Here is a 26,349-nt window from a genome sequence, read left to right on the forward strand (position 1 = left end):
ATTACACTATGGTTGTTGTTTTTCTTTTCTTTCTTTCTTTTTTTTTATTTTTTATTTTTATTTTTTTAACAAAGTCTGTTTGCTTCTGCGAATAAATCACGGAACTTGCTGAATAGAGACAGTTTTCTTACATTTACGGTTCATTGGATTATTAGAGCGACATTATTTTAGCCTGTTTCACAGACTGTGGAGGAAACATGAAAAATACTCCATTTCTATGACTCCTAAAACTATGAAGTGTGTTTGAAACAGTCAAAAGTCGTGCGCGTGGGTGTGCGCGTGCGTCTTGTTGTTGTGGTGGTGGCCCGGGGCTCCTCACGTCTGACAGCTTCCTCCACATCAGGAAGGGCCACTCAAGGAAAACTCGCTTATTTCCAAAACAGCTGTTGCACTAACACTGAATGCTAGCTGAGCTATCCAACCACCATGGCACTGTTACATATAGAAGAACACCAATCCAGGTTTATGACATGGGAAAGTATTCATCCTTCTTTTTGGCCATGACTATTCATACGGAACGCCCCTCATTGGCCAGTTTATGTGATGTGATAGGTGCACCACGACTTAAAGACAGTACAGTCAGTTATATTTTAGCTCATATTTATTTTTAGCTACCCCCATAACTCTTTTATTTTAGCCCTATCCCTAACCCAGGAAATACCCTAAAATGTTTATTTTTTTCATTTATGTATTTTTAACCCTAACCCTAAACCAGAAAATACCCTAAAACGTATATGTATTTTTAAAGGTGGAATTTGCCATGCTAAATATGTTAAAATGGAAAACAAACAAAAAAAAAAAAAAAAAAAAAATATATATATATATATATATATATATATATATATATATATATATATATATATATATATATATATATATATATATATATATATATATATATACTGTATGACAAAAGTGGGATTCGAAACCAAGACAGTGGAAGGAAGATTTCTTGAGTCAGGTGCCTGAGACCACTTGGCCTTCTTGACATGGTCAAAACACACTGGCACATTACGCTTATGTAGAAAAGATCTGGAGAACGTACGTCTCCGTATCAATAGACAGTTTTTTTTTTTACCAGATTATTGAAAATCTTGAGAGGGTTTTCCTTTATGTGACACCAAATTAACAAAATAATTACGTGTCCTATACAACAACTTGAACTAAGTAAAACATCTACCATATTTATCAGTGATTTTATTAAAGCAGGGCCACAAAAAATATTATTATTTATTTTTTTTTATTTCAGGGCCACATTATTTTATTTACATGTTAGCATTTAGAATAATGACTAATCTGAGAATTATTACAGGTAAAATAAATTGTTTGTATTTTTGTTGTCATTTAGTGTTTTTCACTATTTGTTCATAATATTAAATTTTTTTTTAGTTATGTCTGACTTAATAGAACCTCTTGGAAATGGAAATAGTGTTTATTTTATAGTGGACTTTATTCATTTAATTAAAAAAAAAAAAGCGATGATCACAATTGCCAGTAGGTCCAAGACAGTTCTACGGTTTTGATAGAAATTTGCTTTAGATTTACAACAAACAGAAACACATCCTAAGCAGACAATATATGTTTTAATTTGCTCAACTAAAATTATAAGAAGCAATGAAGCATGCAGTACTTATTGTTAAAACAACTGCAGCCAAATGCAATGGACATTTAGAGAATTTAGGCAACATCGATGTACCAAATAACATTACACAAGTAATCAGATCAATAATTGATTTGTATTCTTTATGTCATATCCTCTACTGTAGACTGAGCTCAAAACCATCAAATCCAAAACTAGGAAAACACACAAAGCTATAACTTTAGATATGGTTTAATATGACCGTAGATTCTACTCCTGTCCAAACATGGATTAATGTGGGCCAAGGTCGACACAAGCGACTCAAAAAATACACAAAATGCCTCCTAAAACACACAAGATGACTCCAAAAATGCACAAAAGAACTGTAAAATATACCAAAGATCCACAAAACAACAACAAAAAAAAACATTAAAATGACTCGTAACACAAAACAAAAATGTACGAAAAGAAACAAAAATGTACAAAATGTCAACAAAAACACACAAAAGAATAACAAATATATGCAATTTTTTTGGTTTTTACCTGTGTTAACGCTCACATTGGTCACTCATTCTAAATGCTCACCTGAATGTTGATAATGTGACCCTCTGATCAGATATAATCACATTTTTGTGACCACGCTGTGATAAAAGTTGTGTCTTACTCAACAAGCTGCATTGTAGCTCTGTTTTATGTTTTGCCTTAAAATGAGACTTTTTTTTTTGATACTGGTCTGGTAGCCATGGTAGCCAGGATATTGGTAGCTATGTTTGGTCTAAATCAATAGAACATTTTGAACTACAGAGATGGGCAACTTTTATCACAGCAGGGCGACAAATGTTTTTATCCCATCTGAAGGGCACACTATCAACATTCATGTCAGCATTTAAAATAATGACCAAACTGAACATTAATACAGGAAAGAACAAAGGGTTTGTGTGTTTTTTGTTGTTGTTATTTTGTGTTTGTGTTATGAGACATTTTTGTGCATTTACTATGTAGCTGGATAAGAATATCTCTTTATTAGCTGGCTTCACTTATCCAAACATTCTCAATCCCAGAGCAGCTGTACTACGAAGCAGGTTATCAACATGTTAACTTAAGCCAGCTGTTTCCAACTTGGAACTATGCACGCTTACGTAGAAGGGGTGGAGCTTGCAGTGTCTGACTAATCGCAAACTCAGAGAAACCGTGCACCATGAGGAAAAGTTCTTTATAAATATGAAAAATTAAAATCCAGTCTGTGGCTCTGCTGCTGTGTTCAGTATGCCACTCAGTAAGCCTGCATCATAAGGTGGATATTATTATCCATCCACAAATATTGTTTATCTCCAGTCAGATCCATACAGCAACGTGTGCTTTTGTACTCGCCCTGATCTTATCCAGAACTTAGCCTGTTAGCGCCGTTCATCCTAAGTTACCATGGTGATTTGCCCTGGTAACTAGCGTCGTAGTACAACACCTATGGAATAAATCCCCGAAGTTAGTGCGATAAGAGGAAATCCATCTTCGTAGTACAGGCCTTTTATTGTTTTGAGAAAATTCTGTATTTTTGGAGTAACAGGGTGTACTCACACTGGCAACCAGGGCCATTCCTAACCAGCTCTGTGCATGTGTGAAACCATGGGGGGCCATTGTCTGGCCTGCGTAGGTGTGAACTGCACTGCAGGGGGGTTAACGGCCCGATGGTCCTGCTGGAAGAGGTGGTCCAAACAGCGCGCCAGACTGGCACGGTTGGCCCTGCATGCGCACGCACAACTCGACTCGACCCGCGCGCAAAATGTGATGACGTTGGTACCGCGTGACGCTTTACGGCACATAAACATCAGCATTCTGCAATGATAGCGGTGTCAGAAGTGCTCGTTAGCCGATGAAAAGTTCAGAGTGGCGTTACCTGATATATATGAACGACACCACAGAGAACTCATGGAGGAAGAGGACAATATGACCGTCAGGACTTCTCTTTGTTCAGCCGACAGCGGGACAGTAACGGAGTGTAGCAGCTCATCATCAGGTCCTGGTATTTCCGAGGGTATAAATATACATATAAACACATATTACTGGTATATTAACCCATATAAACCAGAAAATATGGAAATGGGACATTTTACTGCTGCAAATGTGTAACACATTACTGGTATTTTGTGGACAGGACACATGTGGTTGGCTATTATATAACCCAGAAAAAAATGGAAATTGGACATTGGACATTGTACTGCTGCTAATGTATAAATAATATAAATATATATATGGTGTTTCAGTGTTCTGGGACACATACTCACAAACTCTGTAGAATGAAAACAAACACAGTGCCTTGGGGAGCAAAGTGTAGTGTATTAATTTATTCATCTAAATGTAACCAAAAACAGAACATCACAAATACAAGCCCAAATAAATGAAATGTCTGAAAGAAAGGGTAATAATTTTCCAAACAAAAATCAATAAGCCAGAAATAAAGTGCAACCTTTTGCAAAATGTAACATGAACCTTAAAAACAAAACATTTAAACATTGGAAGTACAAGGATGTGAATATTATGACAGCAGAACCTGGAACAAGACTGAAAATTGTTGCAACTATTTATTTATTTTTTATCTTATTTTAGTTCTCTTCTTAGGTCGTGTCGTGTTAATGCACATGTGGCAATACCAATTTTCAGTATGTGGACTTCCTGTTAGTCCTGCACAACTATAATGAATTGCTCAGAAATCTACACGTGTCCTGTTCTCAAAATACCAGTAATATGTTACACATTTGCAGCCGTAAAATGTCCCATTTCTATATTTTTTGGTTTATATGGGTTAATATACCAGTAATGTGTTTATATGCATGTTTATACCCTCAAAATTACCATGGAATTTTGGGTTTTACTCGGACCCCTCATCATCACGTCTCTGCAGAAGAAGACCCTCCGCTGCACCTCAGCACTTTAACAACTCACTAATTTCATAATTTAAATATTTCACTATTTCTACCTTTGTTTTTCTGTTTACATGTCGTTTTCTTTATATTTAATAAAATAGTTTCTCCAACAGTTGGTTAAATCTACTCATTTATACTGTATATAATGCACATGCAGGATGATGTGTAACAATAATCAGTAAAATTAGCTGTAAACACATTTTGTAGAACTAAATATAAGGTTATGATGTGAACAGAAAGAAAGAAAGACGAGCCAGATCATTCTAAACTTTAGAATATAATACAATCATAACTTTTAATCATAAATATGACTCTTCTCAAAACAACAAACTTTGATATCTTTGTCACACAATATCTAAGCTTCCAGTGAATAATTTACAAAAAAAAGTTCACTGATGACATTGAATCTCAATGTCACCATCAGTGAACTTTTTTTTATTTGTAAATTATTCACTGGAAGCTTCTCTGGTGGTTGTTTTTATTATTATTATTATTATTATTATTATTGTATGAAGCCAACATTACTGCAGCTCTGCACATCATTGTTGTCCTGTTAAAGTATTTTTATACAAAGACTTAAAAACAATCTGAAATTAGTGCTGACTCAAGTAAATCACCTTTATTATGCATTATAACAATCTGTTCCTTAAGTCTCTAAATTATTGAAACAATTAAAAACATCTCCTAAAAAATAAAATTACGGAAAATTAAATAATCATTTAATATACATTAAAATAAATAAGTGCATCACATGTTGACTCTGAGCTTTATTCTGTCTGTTGTCTGTAGAAGTGATGGGTCTAAACCTGATGATGGAAACTAGGGTCAGCTCATGGTTTTAATGTCCAGGGAGGGGCGTGTCCACTCTGCATGGACTTAAAGAAGAAGAAATAAAAGAAGAGTTAGATAATGTCATGTTCATCAAAAGGAAAACTGAATGTGATGGAGATTAATATGCTCAGATGGACACACAGACACACACAAAGTTTAAACAAACACACAAATACTCTGTCCTAAACTGTCTCACACATTAAAAGCATCTATTTACACTTATATTAATGTACACAAAGACTAGCTCCACAAAATCAGAACGACATTTATTGATCCAGAAATTAAACTGATCTTACCTTTATAGGCTCAGTTTCCTCCTTTGTTTTCAAATCCATTTGAACCTCCATTTATGGTGGTTTTTATCGTCAGAGAGTCTTTCATTTTTAATAAATCCACCATTATTTGGTCTGTTTTTAATCTCTTTCTTTCTCACTCACTTTGTTCTCTCTGTTCCTTGGGTCGATTTCGTCAAAACAAAGCGGCATCTTTAATGTTTCCGTTACGTGTGAGTAAAATTACCGCAATGTACCGACACTGGCTGTAAAGAGCAACTTATTATCTTTCATAAACTGGTGGAATTTCTCCGATAGAACAAATATGAGCAGAGTTACGGTCATTTAAATTAACGTGATGCGTTCAAGGGCCCTGGGAAACCCAGTCCGTGAATAGAGCACGTGTCTGGGTAATTCTTGGTTTATAGTTACCCTACGCAACAGAAAATATGAAATTAACAGAATGTACTGTCAACAACCAACCCAGAGTCGCTTAATGGTGACGTAACGCCATACGTGTGTCATAAATTAACGTGATGACGTGTTTCTCTGTGGGAACCGAGTTGAGCTGGTGATCACGTCCGTTCTACCGTGCCAGAAAAGGGACAGGAAGGGGGGGATTCCTGCTGTGAGCTTGGAAAGGCCCATGTTGCCAGTGTGAGTACACCCTGTGTATTTTTGCAATTCAGTTTTGTATTTTTCTGCAATTCAGCGCGCTTCAAAAAAATTGAACATGGGGCTTCCATTTAGCCTGTCTGGCATGGTTGCACCACTAAACATTGCTATGTACTTTAAATTTATCATGTCATTTCATATTTTACAGCCATGTATGATAAGGAATCCCATTGATACTCATATATAGGGAAGATTCTCCTTACTGTTATTGATAGATGATTATCGGGGCTCTGATGCAGAGTTGTACTTTAAGTGTTGTTATGGTTTTTCCCACCCTTTACCCTACAGCCCCTGTACAGGGTCAATTTGAGCCTAATTTTGTACTGACCCCAAAGTAAGCTCACAAAATTACTCGAAATAAACACATAAATGACTGAAAAATAGACAATGTACAGGACAAATACAAAAATTACTTAAAAAACATGCAAGGTGACTACAAATTAATACATGAAAGATACACAAAGGGCCTGTACTACAAAGCTAGATTACCTCTTACCACGCTAACTTCCAGGATTTAATTAGTGTGCGCTGTTCTACGAAGCTGTCTAACGTCTCACCTAGCTAAGTCACCAAAGATGGCAAGTAACAAAGTAAAAATTCTACATTTTTCAGGTACTTTGTACTTTTAGAAGTATTTATTTCTCTGACGACTTTTTACTTTTACTCAGTTACATTTTCAACATAAATATTGGTGTTTTCTACTCCTTACATTTCCCAAAAAGCCATGTTACTTTACATGTATAGCATAAGCCTATATATTTTTTTTTTTATTTTTTGGCACAGCGATACAAATGTGCGTCAACTGTTTTGGGTTTTGAAAGATGCAGGAGGAGGGTGTGCTTGCGTGTGTCAGAGCAGGTCTGCCACTCCACCCACACCTGTTACACCGCTAACGTTCGAGCAGCTGCATGAAATGGACAATGGTGAGGGTCCCACACAGTCCCAGGAGCAGCAATCACAGCCGGTTTGGGTTTGAGCAGAAACGGCCCCAAGTCACACTTTTTTTCTACTAGTCAGCTGTGACGTTATGACCAGGGCAGCGCTGCACATAAGCTGGTGCTCAGAGATGGAGAGGGGGGTCTCGTACTGTATGTGTTTTGTAGGTGAGTGACTTATTTGAGGAGCACAAGAATTGTGTCTTTAATGTGAAGGGCTTTTCATTGAGCTTCACTGAATGCATAGCGTACATATTTGTTTTGTCTTTTCATTTTGTATCAATTTAATTGGCAGGGACATAATGGCCAGAGAAGCTTAGTTATTTTCATGTGTTGTCCCTGGGTGTGTCACTCACAGTAACACACCTGTACAGTGTTAAATAATTTTTTTCTGATGTGTCATTAACATTTTTAATTAAGAGTTGAGAACTTCGAGAACCTGCTTCTCTTGAAGCTCAACAAAAGGTTTTATTATATTGTTTTGTTTACCATGCCTTCATATTAGACTCACATAGAGGGATGGAGTGATGCAGTGTAGAGAGATGGAGAGGAGGTCTGGTATGTGTAGTGGTTTGTGTAGGTTTAAACATAGTGAGTTACTGTTCAGAGGAGCACAGGAATTGTCTTAATTGTGAGGGTTTTTCATTGAGCTTCACACAGTGTACATATTTGTTTTGTCTTTTCATTTTGTATCAGTTTAATAGGCAGGAACATAATGGCTCCAGAAGCTTAGTTATTTTCATCTGTTGTCCCTGGGTGTGTCACAATAACTCAACACCTGTACAGGAGAAACAATTGTTGCCTGATGTGCTATTAAAAAAATGTGCCATAAAAAGGTTGACTGAGAGTTGGGCGTAGGAGCATGATTTGTGACACCACTTTAGAAGCTAATCCTGGTCCAAAATTCAGTGTTCAGAAGTGTGACGTGTTAACCTTAAGTGTACAATGCAAATGCCTAAAGGACTATATAGTGAAGTACATTAGACAGGTAGTGTTTGTTCAAACAATGACATTGCTAAAGCAGATTCCATATAAATGATCCTGTATTTAATAGCTTTGCAGCCAGTGACGCATGCAATAGAAATACTTTTTACTTTTAAAAGTTCTTTTGAGTACATTTCAGAGCCTGTACTTTTACTTCAGGAGATATTTGGATCAGTACTTTTGACTTTCACTCAAGTCATTTTTTTTTACATAGGTATTTAACTTCTACTCAAGTAAGGAATCTGGGTAATTTGCCATCTCTGTAAGTCACCATGGTAATTTAGGCTTAACAACTAACATGGTTGGGACCAGGTCTTGTTCTGAGTAGGATCTGAGCGAGTAGTAAAGTCCCGCCTCCTGACCAATCATTTCTCTTAGAAAACGACCTGTCCAATAAAAGGAGAGTCATTGTGAACACGTCTCTGTGTGGATCTGATGTGACGCTGACAGGAGAGAGAATACTTATCCTTTCATTTACCCATGACATCATATTGGAAATATAGAGATTTACATGGACTGATAAAGTAAAATAAGTCATTTAATAAAGCCTGCGTGCATCGAGCGCTTTCAGACCAATAAATGAATGAATTAACTAATTCATTTGTGTATTCTGAGGTGGTGCAAAGAGCCTCAGTCCGATAAGATGATATAAAATATAAATATATTTTATATATATATATATTTATTTATATATATATATATATAAATATATTAAATATATTCCACCTTATGATGTAGGCTGATCTGCATGAATTAGAGCCACAGACAAGATAAAAGAGAAAGTGAAACTGATCAATTTCTCTTTTTCTACATTCATAATTTCACTAATTTAAGCATTAACACTCTTCAATTCCTGCATTAATTATTTGCTGCTTCTACTGCAGGAACAGTGTTGTTTTTGGTCTGAATTATGGATTTTAATTTTTAAAGAATTATTCCTCAATTGTGACATGAATTCTTCTCCTCAGTTCTTCTGTGATTGTGATTGGTCTGACACTGTAATCTCCTCCCACACTGCACCATCATAGCTTCAAAATTGTGAGATCTCTAGATCAAACTGTATTACAATATAAAACAACAATTGGATTCATTTAAATTATTATCTCCTCCTTTATATTATCCACAGGTTTGTATTCAGAGAACTTTACTACAGACGTCAGTAAATGTTTTAATGCAGATCAGCCGCTCAGTGACTTTCACTTAATGCTCTGTATCCACAATGTTATAAAAAAAACTACCGTTTGCACAAAAAAAAAAAAAAAGTAAAGCAACACAACATTAGTGATGATGTGAGCACGTCTGTGGTGTGTGATGTTACTAATGTGTTTCAGAGAAGAGTGTTAAGGTACATTTAAGTCTTCAGGTGGGCGGAGTCAGGTAGAAACCCAGGGTTTCTTCGATAAAACCTGCCAGCGAGCAGGTTCAGTTCACGTACAATGTTGCCATGGTAACATACGCAGAGAAGAACATACCTCGCGTTTAGGAATGAGATACTCAGAGTTTCCCTCATTTGAGCCTGAACACACTCAGAGTTTGAACATAACCCGCTTTATGGAATACCCCTTTGCTGGGTTCATACCCGACTAACATCTCACTGATGGATTAAAGAGAACACCATGGTTGTTTCCTGTGTTAATGCTAAAATTATTCTAAATGATGACATGAAGGTAGATAATGTGCCCCTCAGATCAGATACAATCACACGTTTGTGGCCCTGCTGTGAAAGAAGCTGTCCTATTAACAATTATCACATTCTCAAAGGCACATGTTTTACGATTTTTATATTTGCATTTGTACAAGAGCAAAGGCTGGAGTAAAAATCACTGTTGCTTTTGGAAGCCTCAGCCTGGTGCTGTGTGGATTTACACAGTACAAAGCACTGGACTGAAGGTAGATTATCTTAAATTGTGATTGAGTTGAAGACGTTTCAACTTTCCTTTGGGGTTTGCTTTGTAAATCAGCGTAAACAGTCAAACATCGCCTATGCACCCACAGGATAGAGCAATGTTTATGTCAAAGATTTATTGATTGAACCCTCTTCTCATGGGAGAACCTCTAAACACCCTTGAAGACCTACTTATTTTCCCATTAAAATGTTTTGTTCACTCAGAACCAAATAAGCAAGAGATGCATTTTGGCTTTAAGTGATCAACAAAAACCATGGCTTGTGAGTCACTGACTGCATTCTTCTTCTTCTTCTTCTTCTTCTTCTTTCCTCAGGCAACGCTATCAAATCAGCCAGCAATTTGCTTCAAGGGGAGCCAGGGGGTAAGCTGGTCTACATACTCTCCTTTTTTGCTTCAGAAACTGAACACGAGCATAATTCTGAACTGCAATGGGGGCAGCTGCTTTAGAGACATCTTATTAGACTGTCACAGACATTTACCATAAGGTTAAATAGATTTCCAAAAACGACAACAGAAAACATCTACGATCTCTGAATTTTTTTTTCATTTAATTTGTATCATCTGTCTATTGTAGTGGACATCAGGTCTTGTTTGATTACATAATGCAATGACGATATATACATATACATTTTTGTAAAATTTCTTTTGATTTAATGAACATTACGACAGTTAGATGAAGGAAACGCATATGAACGCTGTATTTGGTGAACCTGAAGCTGGGCTGTAGAATAAATCACACACAGCATGAACAAATCAATGAAGCTGCTTTTGGCCATTGAAACACACAAAAACATGTTACATTTGACACGCTTGACAAGTGTAACAAGAATTAGAGCCGTCACAACACAATTTTTGAAATTCTGACACAATACTGAAATTTCTGCCTTGAGTATTGACTTGACACTAATATCAATGTGATCCGATATATCATACATACTTTTATTACTTACTTTCTGGTGTGGAATGTTAGAAAAGGCTTGACACAGTGAAATTACTCAGAGAAATAGTCTCTTTTGTTTAAATAGAAAAACAGTAAATAAGTGTAGATGGTACAGTATGTATATAAGAAACACTTGACAATGGAGGTAAAGGGGCATTCCTGTAGAGAAAGACGCCTGTGTCCACTCAGATTATCCAGCCAAGTCTTATGCCGTCCACAGCTCTGCCTGCTCAGCTACCACACATTTACCATGCTGGCCCCATCTAAAAGAAGCCATTCTAATCCCTGCAAGAGGCGATTGCAAGGACCAAAGTGACTTTGCTCTGTATATAAACGCTAACCCTGTGTGCTCATGGATGCTGGAAGCCCAAAGACAGGGTACGCTATCCCCTTAGGCTGCCAGGTTACTGGGTCACGCTTGCAACTGGGGAGGCTTTGTTCTGGGAGGGGTGGGCGGAGGTAGAGGAGCCAGTAAACCCCAGGGAGCCCCCGTGTCTCAGTGCCTGTTGTCTTTCTGCACAGATGAAAGATCTAAAAAATACAGGAACAGTGCACAAGCACTGGAATTTGTATCCTGGAAAGATCCACTAAATACGTTCCAATTAAATGCATGTAAACATGTAGGGAAACAGCTGTAACAGCATATTGAGCCTAGGCCTTCTCCGTGAAGCAATGTTAAGTGAGTGCAATAAGTGTGCTTTAATCACTAAAAGGATTTACTGATTATATCTTGGCTGGCACATTACATATTCAAATTGCTTTGCAGAATTTAGACATGAGCTCCCTCCCCCTTTGACAATAGTCCCTGTGCTGGACGATTGGGCCTTAATGAGGGAGCTGCAACCATTGGTGGTGGGGGAAGCCAGATTAAGCCGTTATAGTGGGGGAGGATGGCAGAGTCAAAAAATGATAACGTGTAGAGGGCTTCAAAGATGAAGGTATTTCCCTGGCCTTTAAAAGTGCTGCAGGTTTAGTAAGAGGTCCACAAAGTCCTATGTGTCCATTGCTGCCTACTGTGGAGCCACAACACAGAGGTTACAACTACTCTGAGCTTCCTCCAGGCTGGCTCCTGTCATGTTTTCCTCAAACGGCCACAAAAACCAGAAGAATTGTTCAAATCATTCTCCTGGCATCACTCCAGGGCTCAGCGGGACCCCGTGCATTCAAGCATTTAGTCTTTCAGTCTGTTCAGAATCATACACAGATCTCAAGTCCTCTACACCAGGGGTTCTCAAACTTTTGGGATCCAGGGACTTCTTACGGGGTAGAACATTTAGAAGGACCCCTCTACATAATCCTCACATCAAATAAACAATTTACTGCCATTTGTAGCCCTAAATGCCATAGGAATGATCTGTTCTCTGAACCTTTCAACTGAAATATTTAATATAATATATATATGGTAATTAATTAATATAATATTAATATTTTGTAATAGAAATAAACTTAAAGAGTATGTTCATTAGTCTTGTATTTAACAAAAAAAAGGTTTTAACAATATACATGCACATTTATTTAAAACAATTTTGAGGTACTTTTTTTACACAATTGAATAGCCATGGAGACAGCCATCACACTTCAGTGATACAGCCGTGTCCAGTATGTTTGTTTTATTGGTGCAGTGGTCCCCACATGTAGTTTTTCACTTTTGTAATGATACAACATTAATAGTTAAAAATATAATAATAAAGAAACAGAGCTACGGCTCAAGGACATCTGGGGGGTCTTTGATCCCAGTTGGAGAACCGATGCTCTTGACGGAGTGAACGATGGAAAGCTGTTCTAGGACACATTTGATATCGGTGTTATCAACCATAGTTAAGTTCTACTAGTGCTCAAATTTGGTGTAAGGTACACGGAATACTTGAACACTAAATGCTCCAAATCTGAGTTCTAGTAGAACTCTACTATGGTTGATACCACCGATATCAAATTGATGTTGATGTCTTGTGTGCAAGACGTTAGAGGACAGTTAGGTTAACTAATCAACAAGAGATAACATGTATTTGCTTTTTGTTTTGCTTAAAGTTGAAGAGCAAATTGATTTTGAATCATCACAGGGATTAAGGATATACTGACTGCTGGCTCGCGTTCCCCAGGTCTGGAATGTCACATCCAAGTGTTTCTTCTCCTCCAGCGCTGGCACAGCCACCTGCTTCTTGGCATGATCTGTAATCATTTAGTTATAGAAGCACTTTGGTTCCACTTTGTGGTTTTGATTTAATGCTGGGGGGCACTAAAGATTGGAAAAGGTGCTTCACACATATACAGTTTGTCATTTCATATGTTGCCATAAAAGCCCTGCAGCTACTCTTTGCTGGTCTGACAAACACCCTCTAGCCTCCGTGCTCGGCTTAAGGTGGGCATACACTGTGCTATCTTTGTCCCATTTTGAGCTTATATTTTTTACTTGTGCGACTATTTTTGGGATCGGGTAGAGTCTCTGTTAAATTGTATGTCATGCATTTTGTAGTATACATAGGGTAGTATACATGGTGTGCATGGGGTCACGAGAAGCCATTAACACCTCACAACCGGCTCCCAATCAGCAATTGTATGGTCGTTAGAAAATCAAACCTGTTATAAATCCTGGTCACTCCTCCTGAGGGTATCACACTGTTGAAGCAGTGCCACAGACTGGCTTACCTCAAACTCTCACACTGCGCATTCGCGACAGACCGTACTGCCCACGTCTGTCCAGCCAATTCCTAGTCCATCACACATCGCCGCATCACAAGTGTTTATTCACTTTCTGGTTTTTTTTCTTCTTCTGCTTTAATGGCTTCTAATTTGTACGTTGCATTTCTGGATAAAAGACTCCGACGTGTCGTGTATGGACGTACAGTGTGAGCAGTCAGGTTGCGTCAGAGTGTCTGTCTGTTTAGTGTGAGAACATGAATCTTTAGCTGGAAACATTCAGATTCCGCAATGGAGTCGCACAGTTTGAGCTGGAGCTGAGTACGATTGAAAAAATCGCACAGTGTATGCCCGCCTTTTCCTCTTTCACCCCATTGTCGTTGTTGTCGTCATCATTTTCTTTCCAGGAACCCCACTACTCCAAACAAAACAGCCACTGGGTTTGATGGGACTGTGTATGGATGCTATAAGTCAGGGGTTCTCAACTGGTCTCACCCTGGGACACACATTTTACCACTGTCATTAAATTGTGACCCAGTTTTTTTTTTTAGAATTCAAACACAAATTTATTTTTTCTCAATTAGCTATTGAAAACGCACGTATATAATCTTTTTTAAAACATAAATCTCTATATTTTCCTGTGTAACATGCATTTCACAGCATGCCTGTCAAAAGAAAAGTTTCTTTCAAAATAAAAGACAAGTCCAACATGAAAGACATTAAGTATTAATTTATTTTTGACCAGCTATCCGTGACCCACCCAATACAGGTATGCGACCCACTTTTGGGTCTCGACCCACCAGTTGAGAATCACTGCTATAGGTATTTAGACAAGTAGTTTTTCATTTCAGTATACAAGGCATCAGTATGAATGTGATACTACCAACATAGACCTAATATTGAAATAGGAGTTGTGCTGAGCCAGGTGTGGCACCAGTTTAATCCTCTTGCACTCACTTCATCAATGTTGAATTGCAATTGTGTGAGTAATTGTTTTAGTTTACAGCCCTGTCTGTTTTTATGTGCACAGCTGTCACATTAAAGCTGCAGTGCTGGATAGGGGAACGTAGAAGTGCTCTGAAAGATTTTCTCGTGACATGTTTGTGTGAAGGCAGAGCTTCCCCTGGGCTTCTCCAGCCTGCCCTCCTGATTATTGTGCTGTTTCACCCCGTGCTTGGGCTGAATCCTTGGGAGACACCAGGGCCTCTATCTCACACATGGCTGATCTAACGCTACCCCCCGTCACCAGCCATGCTTTGCCTCGCCTCACACTGCAAATAAGCTTGTGCGCTCTGTGAGTGTGGATGCATGTCGGTTGTTTTTCTTTTTTTATTTGCTGGAAGCTAATCAGAATAACAAAAACAGGAATGTGGTTGTAGAGCTGTCCTCTCCCAGTGGCGTAGCAGGGGACAGTTGTCCCACGTGTTTCTGAATGGGCACGCGTCGCTTCATTCATCCAGATGTGTTTAGCGATGCAAAAGTCCCTGCATGCTCTGTAAGTCTGAAGCACACTGTGTCTCAGACTTACAGTTTGCTTAAGAATTGTCAACCATGCTGTAAACTTCACAGGTCACAGGAAAGTGCATATAAAACACAGTTGTTGTGCACTATATTAGAGCTGCAACTAATGATGATTTTTTGGGGGTGGGAGTGATTAACTTCACCCCCACGACCCTGACAAACAGGAACAAGTGGGTCTGAAAATGGATGGATGGATGGATGGATGGATGGATGGATGGATATCAACTTCATTAATTAATTTTTGAACACAATTATTTTTCTATCTTAAAGCACATTTTTTGGAATGCTGCTGTAATGCAGCTTCTTAATATTCACACCTGTGAAAGTTAGCTTGTTGTATCTGACGACACGGAAAATTAGCCTATGGCTATAATCTGGCGTATTTACATTTGTTGTATGTTCATTGATATGTACTGTCCCTACCTAAATAAATAAATACAATACAAAAGATACAAATACAATGTTTTACAGAAATAAACTAAAACAATGATAAATAAAACATGCATTTTTAACATAGTGGTTATATTTTCAGCATGAAACATCATTGTAATCAGAATAAAAAAAAAGGTATAAATTAAATATTACAAACTGAAAGTGCAATTGGTTTTGAACAAGTACTGGTGTAGTCAGGTTTAAACCATCTACAGTTGCTTTAAATTTAAGCAATCAGGTCTATAAAAGTAAAAGAAAAAAAAATAATAATAACGTACTTTCTGATTAATATTATCAAAATCACATATAGCTGACAATAACTGAAAGAGTTTTGCTCTTCAGAATAAATAGTAATATCAGCAGAAGGCAGATCACACCAGTAATTCACTGATTAGTGCAGTAAATTATGCATCCACGTAACTGAACTAGTGTTTGCTAAGCAGGCTTCTTTCATGATTTTACAACAGATAAACGTACGACACAGACGTCATAACTACATGCTTTGGGCTAAAGAACAAATTCACATGCGAATAAAAATTAAAGATCCATGAGATACCAACGTTATTGGAAAAACACTGGCTTTGGGTGTTTGCGTTTTGAATGTTCGTGCTTCAAGTGTTTTTCAGGGAAATGTTGCCAAACTTTGAAATTGATTTGACTTTGATATATTGTAGTCTATGATTGATTATGTTGACTAATCATTGCAGACTTACACTATAGTGGCAGAGGCTTTGTTGGTTGGACAAAATGGGTGTGTGTGTTGGAGTGGTGTGCTGTGTTGAGATTGTCGGAGCACACACAGTACCATCGAAACTGTTCAAAGCATGATTTTTTTATCTTCATGTGTGTGGTCTGTAACAGATAAAAACGTCTTTTTAGATTTAGAAAATATTCATATGTACCCCACTTTAAGGAACATCAAATCCCAGAAAGCACAGCAGTTTGTTGTTGTTCTATAGTTGAATGCTGTGAAAGAGCGGGTGGACGAGACAGAATGGTTGCCTATTTTGACCAATAGATGACACGCGTTTCTTTATCATATTTCCATTTATCCTCCCAGAGCACCCCCAAACTAGCATCTCATGCAACTGCATCTGATGGTCGTGACTTTTCATTTTAAAGATTTAAAAACATATTTCTCCTGAATAATATTGCACAAAAAAATAACAACCAACCAACGCAACAAGATCTTGTGCTGTTTTTGTCTTGCACCATGTGTTTTCATAAACAACTCTTGGATTTTGGCCTCTTTGCTCATGTTTTCTTCCAAGTTAATCAGGATTGGACATATTTTCCAATGCACAATCTGTGAATTGTTAGCGGATTATGGACTGGCTACTCCTGTGAGGAGAAAAGTCCAGTAATGGGAGTAAAGTACAGCCACCCAATGAAGTAGTAGAATAGTAATCCCAGTGCATCTGAAGTCCAAGAGGATACGAAGTGTTCACTCATTAACGACAAAGTGTGTTTCCCTGCATTAAAGACAAACGGAGAGAAAATGTAATTGTTCAGAGTAGTTTTGTCCTCCATGGCTGAGCCTTTGAAGGCGATGGTACCTGCAAGTAGGGCGTGGTGGTTCAGGGTTATGGAGCCAGAGGGTGTTTGTTGAAGTTGACAGATTAGATCCAGCTTCTTGAAAAAAGACTGATTCTCTTTGGAATAACAGGCCAGCCCACGGGGGGTTGCCCATCCTCATATTATCCCCACACTAACTCCCGTCAGTCCCCACCCCCTCTTTTTATGCTTTTCCTGTATTTACCAACCCCCCTCAATGAATAGATCCACAAGCATCACTACCGCATTGACAGAGAGTGACTAAAAGCATGATTTACTCTATGGGAGGTATGAATCATTTAATTTTAAGATTATTTCTTAGATTGGAATTTTAGGTGTGTTAGGCTCAACCATGGGAAACAATTAATAGATTTCTGTGCTTTATTGACATGCTGTCAACATTACTGCACTTCCTTTACTAACTGATGGCCTTTTGTTATTTGTTCTAACTGTAAACTGAAATGCAAAATTAGGACCAATCGTTTAAGCATTAGCAATAATTTGTGAGCCTATTCAGAAAGGAAATCATATGAGCAGACATACTTCCTCAGCTCAGACTCCATCCCCCTCCTCTCCAATGGGTTGCACATTCCTAAAGGAAGACTATTTAGACCCATCCTTCATGCAGTGCTTCTATGGGGAGCCCCTGCCAACCCCCCATCCATCCCCATATCCCTGCACACACCCTCACCCTCAATCTCTCCCTTTACCACCCAACAACACATAGCCACACGTCCCTGCTGTTCATGAATAATCCAGGCAGGCCAAGCAGCCATAGCACACAGCTCTGTGGGGGAAGAAGCTAGAACAAAAGATGGGCAGCGCACTGAGCAGCCATGGCTGAGTAGGCTCAGATGAGAAGACAATGGTAACTAGTGTCAGTACAGACATGGGCAGGAGGCAAAGACTTCAGAACAAATCACATATTCAGGTGTCGGCTTTATTCTCTGAGTTGCCCTGCCAAATACTAGAGCTGGAATGACATTAAAGAAATGTTTGGCTTTAACAAATCAGATCTAGGTAATGAATCTTTTATTTTTCACATCACCATATGACAAGATCAGGAACTGTGTTAAAACCCATCAAACTGATGAGCAGTTCCAACAAGTCTGAGGAGCAGCAGTTTTATTACATCCCCGACAGTGTCTTTTGTCCTTGTTCAAATGCAGAGCTCATGCCAACATGTTCTGTTCCAGTCCAGTTCACACCTTAAAACAGCTTGAAAGTATTTGGCATCTCCAAACGCACACAGGGCCTGAAGCAGCAGATGTGTCCAGGCTGTAGCCACTGAGGCAGTTATTGTATTAGCATGTAGGGGCTGGGGGGCATGCCTGTTAGCTCAGTCCAACTGTTGGTGTCTGACCAATAAACTTTACTGATCCTGTGGTTCTCTGTGCTGTGTGTTTCCTACGCTGTTCATCTTTAAACAGACTCGCCTAATGCTGCTCTCTGATTAGAATATTGCCTGATTAAGCTTTTCCCTCATTAATTAATCATCAGATTAAAAGACCTAACCATTATAATTATAATATTGTAGCACATAAGCAAACTAATGAATTCTTCCCCATGTTCTGGCTGAGTTATCTTAGCTTTAATATTTGTCTGCATTACCATTCATGAATCATTGCAAGAGTAGGGAAATTAAAGCTGCAGTCGACGAACATTTTTTGTTATGGAAGATCATTCCTTTTTAGCAGCTATAAGAAGTATTTGTAGCTGAATACAGTAATTACTGACATTGTTTATTTGGGATAAATAATGTAAAGATATAGATGAACCCTTATATTTTAGACAGGGAATGCTTGGCAGCATATGGGTCGCTAAGTCGAGCTTCCAGCTATTATGTTAGCAGCTAACTGGTTTCTTGATATTTGAATGCAGTCATTTCTTTATCGTATGTAAATATTATATAGACATGTTTACAAAGTTTGCTGTGTAATGGTTTTGTCTGTTGACATCCTGGCTGAATCATCATCAAACCACCTACTTCCTGCATGTGACCTGTGAACATGGCATGCTTTTTCTGTCGCACAAGAAAATTAAAAAAAGAGAAACACACACACACACACACACACACACACACACACACACACACACACACACAGAGCAATACCTGTGACTCAGCGTCTCTGCAAATCTTTACATTTCTTGACTGACAGCGGCTTCAGGACAAAAAACCTGTTGACATGAGCAGTCGGTGAGAAAATGAATCAAAAGTCGGTTCGCCTTCATCATGCTGTGATTTTTGATGATAATTGTTCTATTATTTGATATTCAGCTTTGTTTAAAGCTCCCTAATTATTGAGGGTTACAGGGTAGTAGTTTGTGCGAGTAGCTGGTGTGCAACACATAATATTGACCGTTAGTAGCATATGTTGCATGCGAAAAGTTGAAATATATTACTTTATCATGCAAATAATTGGGTTTTTAAGCTTTAAATCCTCCATCAGTTTTTTCGTTGGTTCAAATTTAAAAAGTCACATCAAAAGCATCGGATGTAAACACATGAACGTTATTTTAGTATTCATTTAACTTACTACTTTATTAACAAAAGCAATTGTAGATGTCTATAGTTTGCGGTAAGGGAATAAACAGTTCAGTTGAACAAAGATAACTGTTACCAAGCCAAGTAATTACAAAAATGATTATTGATGTTCATATTTTAGGAACAACTGAAAACACTCAAGTATTGGTTGGATGTTTGTGTACTTGAAATTGAAATGTAAGGTTTGGCGTGTATTATTCTCCCTGGTTTTGGCGTCCTGTTAATGTTGTGATCCTGAGGAGACACTCGGAGGTTTTCCCTGTGGAGTCAGGCAGTGGGAACTAATGGGTTAAATGACATATGGTTTTGAAGCTTGAGAAGGAAGCTGTGAATAAAATGGGGACAACCCCTGAGTAGTCTGACCTGAGTGACATTGATTAGAATTAGAATGTGAAGTGTGTACGGTGGCATGGATGGAGGTGACAGGCAAATCTATTGCATGGCTGGAGGGGTCTCATGCTGCTGCCATTAACTCAAAGAGAGGACGTGGTGGCACCATTGCAATGCAAAATGTGTAAATGTGCACTCTTGTAACAAGGCTTTTGTTTGGTATCACTCAGTTTAGATAATTCCAGCTCTTCTTGGTTTCCAAAACTGATTAATAACATTGTTTTTGGGACTTCTAATTTTAGCCGTGACAGCAACTACTTTCCTTTTTAACGTAATAGATCCTGAGGGCCAGGCCATTCTTTTGTCCTTGTTCACTTGGTTTGATATTTTATTTATTTTTTTGATTCATCATTTTTAATTAGCGTAAAACTGCCACAGCCGTATGCAGGACTCTGATTCCACACTTCATGTTAACAGTCAGACACAAATAGGTCAAAATTAATGGTCAGCTGTGCATCTCGAGTGGGTTGCTTTCCGTTTTGTGTTGACACGGGTGGACTTGTGCACATGAAGGAAAGCTGGAGGCGGATTGGGGGTAGGGTAGGCATTAGGTTTTAGAAGAGGAGGAGGAGGAGGAGGAGGAGGAGGGTAGTCAAGGAGAGGAGCTGCTCATTGGCCCTATGCTTTAAAAAAAATGCTTATAGCTTTGCTGCATGACTGGGCATTTGTGACAGCTATAGTCCTGCCTGTCACATCTGCCAGCAGCGCTACACTCCCAGCCAGCCAGTATGTAATCAATCACCAGGAACTGATGACTAAAAGGCAGCCTTCTATCTGTTTACGTGACATTTATTCTTTTCTTTTAAACTTCAACACAACGAAAAGCAGTTTTTTTTTTGTTTTTTTTTACCAAAGTAAGAGTCTGGCATAAAAAGAGTGAGCATATTTAGATTTCTAAAATGAGAAACACTTGGCCTGACCATGGCACTTTCAAGAAGTACTCAATGTTTACGTGGATATGTCTCGTAACACAAATAAACAGCTTTAGTGGTTATCCTCTGTTAGGTTTTAAAAAGTTTATTTTTTTCTGTTTTAACTAAATACTTTCTCTTTACAACAAAGAATAAACAGAAATTGGAAATCAGAGCCGGCAGAAGTCAATCATCTTTATTATGTAATTGATAAATCTCAAGAATTCCTTGTAAATCTTGCCCCTTAGAAATTAAAACTGTTCAAAAAAATCAGTGACAGCTTAAACTAACAAACGTAATACACTTCACCACACACCACTAACAACCATTTACACATAAATGAATGTACAAAATGGTGGGAGTGGGAGAAAAGCAGAATTACATTTATTCATCCAGAAATTGAATTTATCTTAGCTTAACTTTCTTCCCTTTAATTTCCTTTTTTAATGACTTCTTCTTTGGTAAATGTCTCTCTGAACCTCCATGGAGGTTTTATTATCTGGGAGGTGTTTCCTGCTAATGCTTTTTTATTATAATCCACCGTTTTTTACTTTATTTTCTCTATGCTCTGTGTATGAGCCTCTTGTCAAACAAAGCGGCCTATTTAATGGGTTCTGTCACATTTGTGATTAAAATAACATAATGAAACCATATTATCTGTAAAAAGCAATGTCTTAGTTTTCAGAACCTGTTAGATTTTTTTTCCCATGGTGCAATGTTAATGGAGTTAAACGTGTCACCGCCGGCAACATGTTGGATGAGAAATCCACACATCCATGAATTTGTTAAACACCCTTGGACTCTCCAGATATCACGTGAACAGATGACATGTCCAGGTAAAACAGGATGTATAGTCACTCTAGGCATAACCCAACAGTGGTTTGCTATAATACGTTTTACAGATTACAATTTCATTTATCAGATGCTTTTATCCAAAGGGAAGAACAACATCAGCAATTAGGGTTAAAGGAGCTGCTCAACATCCCACAGTCATAACTCAGGTGTAATTGGAACCAGTGACCCCCCTATTACAAGCCCCCTTCTACCAAAAAATACCCGTGCAAATTGCATTGATTTGCTTTTTGGAAAAGGAAAAATGTCCCAAAAATAGTGCAGTTGTGAAAATAACCATGCTTTTATTTCAGTTTCTTTGTTTCAGTCTAACTAAAAAATATTCAAACATAAATCCACAACTTAGAAATATATAACAAGACTGAAACAGGCAGAAGCAAAAATGCTTATATCCCAACATAAATAACGTTCAAGTTACCTTTTCCAATACATACAGAAGAAAAGAAATGTGACTTTAACTCTGGCAATACTTGCATACTTCCTCTGGGTATGACATTTACAAAGCAATATGAATATGACACACTTTTTAAAAACACACAAACAACTGTGTAGTTGATGTGTTTTTTAACATTTTTTTCATATTATGCGACACCACTCGTACTCTCGACGATACATCTTGTGACGTTTTAATATCGTCATATCTTATTCTCAATGCTTGAGTTTTTGCCATACCATTTTGGACAAATTCATGCTGGGTCAACACAACAATAGACCATAGGGAGTAGAGCTTTCAGCCATTCTGCTCCCCATGGTCTGGAACTCACTACCTCTGGATCTCAGGACTCATTCTCACAATTCAAAACCGGACAAAACCCACTTATTCACTACACATTTCCCTCCTGACCACCACTGCCCTGTTTTTGAGCTTTTTGTTTTGCTTAACTTTACTGCTGTTTTACACTTTTATTGTGGTTTTATACTATTCACTAAGTGGAAAAATATCTAATATCTTTATTTAATATCTCTGAAAGACAAAAAATTGAAAAAGTGTCCTATGAACAGTGACACTATTTTAGTGCAACATATCTGTAAATAAGTGTCAACATGCCAATGTAAATGAATAAGTATCTCCAATAGTGCTTTCTGTAAACAAAAATAGGGTCTTTCTATCCAGTGACACCATTATAGTGCAATATTCCAGTAAACAATATATTGGTTCCTTCAACAAACAGTGACAACATTTATGTGAAGACCTACCTGCACATTTTAGTGAAAAAGCAGAAAAGGTTTTAAAAAAAAAAAAAAAAAAAATTATTATTATTATTATTTTTTTCAATCAATACTTATCGTGATATATCGCCGTATTGAGATATCATCACACTCCTACCTGAAAGGCACTGATTCTTCAAATAAAATGTATTATTATTATTATTATTATTATTATTATTATTATTATTATTATTATTATTATTATTATTAAGACTCATGGATTAAACATTTGCTGCCTATCCTTTAAGTGGAAATGTGTTTTGAGGTCATTTACGTAACAGGTTGCTCACGGAGATAGACTTCACCCTGCTATCTTATTGTTGGTCACAGTCCACAGACTGTGACTGAGGACGGTATCAATGAGGAGGAAAAAGTCAGCTGTAGAGTTTAGAGTTTTGCTGCCTGACGGGTCCATCAATGGCCTCCCTTGGACAATATATAGGTCACATTTGGATTTGTTGAAAGTCTTGTGGTAGTTTTAGATGTTTTTATTACTTTAAGGTTACAATAGATCAGTAGCTTGTGGCATATTACAGCAAGAGATAAAAATGGGCTTGTTACGTAATATGGCATGAAATCGACTTAAACATACTTTGAAAAGCTGTAAAACAATTACAGGTTAAGCATTAACTGTGCTATGTGTATGTAAAAGACCAACACAATGCTTAGTTTAACAAACTTCTTAAAAAACATAATTTTAAAATAAACTGTGTTCTCTAAAATGTTCTACCATCTGTTTTTGTTTTTCTTCTCTTGGCTAGTATGTAAAGATCCCTGCACCATCTCCAGAGTCTCCAGATGGTTTCAGAGTCTTCTCCTTTTACTTATCCAGTGACAGCAAAGATAAGCCCCAGTCCAGCTTCGACTGCATTCACCAGTATGTCTCAGGGTAAGAGGCACTCTGCGAGCTTCTCTTTCCACAGCCGACCGACCACAAGTGGAATTTGTTGTAAATTTGGTGTCAGGCCTAGAACAAACAGTGGCCTCTCTTCAATCCTACAACAGACACTACCACTGTGGAGTTACATTGAACTACATTATTAGCAGGAATCATTGAGAACACAGAGGTAGTGTTTCCGCCTCTGCATGGTCAGAGGAGTTTAAAAGGCTACAACAGAGCAGCTTGTTGATGCTACCAATGATGCATCATAGTTGGACCATAGACTGTAAAAAGAATGGACGGACACACTCACGAGGAAGTAAAGCATTTGTTTTTAGAGCTCCCCCTGCTGACTGGCTGCAGTATAGGTCAAAAACCCCGCCTCCTCAATGATAACGGATGGGATGTGGGTCAAACTGTAAAGTTAAAATACTCGTCACATAATTTTTTTCCAAACCTAAACTCTGCTGTGATCATTAGTTATTATCACCCTACATTGTGTTCAAGTGCTCATTTTTCTGTGAAGTTTGTTTTTAAATAAGTTATTTGAGGTTGAAAAACTGGATTTGACATCATATATGACGATGATTGACAGCCTCGAGTCTTGCGTTGCTCTGTTTGTGACTAGCATAAGCAGTTACGTCGTGAAGGAAAGCCGAGACGCCATTAAACTTTTAGTTCAGTTTTTTCGTCTTTTTTGAGCTACTAGAACTAGTACTAACCTCTATGATCTGATCATCTGGACAAGACGTTGGTAGAATTTCCAGTGGGAAAGATACTTTTGTTCTTGGAGTACCTGTGCTGCGTAACTCATCAGGGCAGCACACTAAATAAGCGGGGCGTGTTACCAGGGCTCCTTCCTCTGGACTCTACTGCACAGACTCTGGCTCCAAATGACATCAAATTTGCAAGATTGAATCGCCCTAAGCGCCGTATTTTGGCTTCAGGAACGTTGAGTGGGAACAGCTACAGTGCACTCCCACTGAGCTGGACTGGAACTCGCATGGACTCACTGACCATGTGCTCCTTTTAAGTGATGCATAGTGTATGTTAGGGCAAAGATGGGCAGCTTCTATCCCAGCAGTGGCTACAAAAATGTGATTGTATCTAATCTATCTGAGGGCCACATTATCAACACTCATGTAAGCATTTACATTAGTACAGGAAAAAAAACCAAGAGTTTTTGTTTTTTGTATATATTTGTTCATTTTGTGTATTTTTGTTGTTATTTTTTTGTGATTTTGGAGTTATTTTTTGCATTTACATTATCATATTTATGCTGAATATATGTATTTTTTGTGTGTTTTGGGAGACCTTTGGTATATTTTTGTGTGTTTTTCTATTTTGTACACTTGTATCATATATCATCTTGTTTTTGGAGAACACTTGCTTTTTGTGCAATTTCTATAATTTCTTTATATATTTTGGAGTTTTTTTGTATATGTTTGCTGCAGCTTTGTGCATTTTTATTTCCCTTTCGTTTGTTTTTGGGCCACACAAAATTAGACCAAGGGTTGCATGTGGCCCCCGAGCCCCCAGTTGCCTTGTCTGTGTTAGGACGTATCATTTCCTTTGTTTTCCTTATCTTCTTATTTCTCCACTCAGGGAGGGCAGGGATCACCTGGAGGGACAGGGAAGTATTCAGGACAAGATCACTGTTTGTGCCACCGATGATTCCTACCAGACGACCCGGGAGCGCATGTCGCAGGTAGAGAAGGACATCTGGAGTCGCTCAGCGATTGAAATCAAGCCTGGTCCCAGTAAGTTTTTGCCAGGAAGTGTTTTTCTGTTCCTAGTATTGTTCTGCAAACCTTTTATCACTTCGTCCTGCTGGTAATTGCCAGCCACGTATTAGTTCTAACTCAGAGAGGGGTAACTTTTATCACAGCAGGGCCACAAAACTGTAATTGTCTGATCTGAGGGTCACATTATCAACATTTACATTAGCTTTTAGAATCATGACCAATCTGAGCATTAACACAGGAAATAACAACACAAAGACTTTGTTTGTTGTTGTTTTGTGTATTTTTTGCAGACTTTGTGTTTGGTTTTTGGGTCTTTTAGGGTTTTTGTTGTTGCACTGTATTTTGTTTTGCACATTTAGTTGGTCAATTTGTGTGTTTTTGTTTGATTTTTTTCAGCATCAGTTTGGGTGGGTGGGGTTGTCTTTTTGTGTCATTTTTCTTATGGTTTTTTTGGAGTCATTTTGTGTATTTTTGCTGTCCTTTTTTATATTGTTCTGTTGTCTCGTGTGTCTTTGGTGTCATTTTGTATGCTTTATTGCAAATTTTGTGTGTTTTTGGTGTAATTTTGTGTGCTTTTGAAATCTTTTTGTGTATTTTTGGTGTCACTGTGTATTTTTTGGCAGTTATTT

At 37.9% G+C, this 26,349-nt stretch overlaps 1 protein-coding gene across 2 annotated transcripts in view; it reads left to right on the forward strand.

The window, feature by feature from the left end:
* LOC114465486 (RNA polymerase II elongation factor ELL) overlaps positions 1-26,349 on the forward strand; it is a 40,867-nt gene that overhangs the window by 582 nt on the left and 13,936 nt on the right. The window contains exons 2-4 of one of the 2 annotated variants that reach the window (XM_028450524.1): positions 10,418-10,465; positions 23,857-23,984; positions 25,581-25,735. In XM_028450524.1, the coding sequence (XP_028306325.1) occupies positions 10,418-10,465; positions 23,857-23,984; positions 25,581-25,735 (331 nt within the window). The remainder of the gene's footprint in view (positions 1-10,417; positions 10,466-23,856; positions 23,985-25,580; positions 25,736-26,349) is intronic. The other variant, XM_028450525.1, reaches the window with a different exon arrangement.

This window comes from Gouania willdenowi, chromosome 6, assembly GCF_900634775.1.
Source record: "Gouania willdenowi chromosome 6, fGouWil2.1, whole genome shotgun sequence".
Classification (NCBI taxonomy): Eukaryota; Metazoa; Chordata; class Actinopteri; order Blenniiformes; family Gobiesocidae; genus Gouania; species Gouania willdenowi.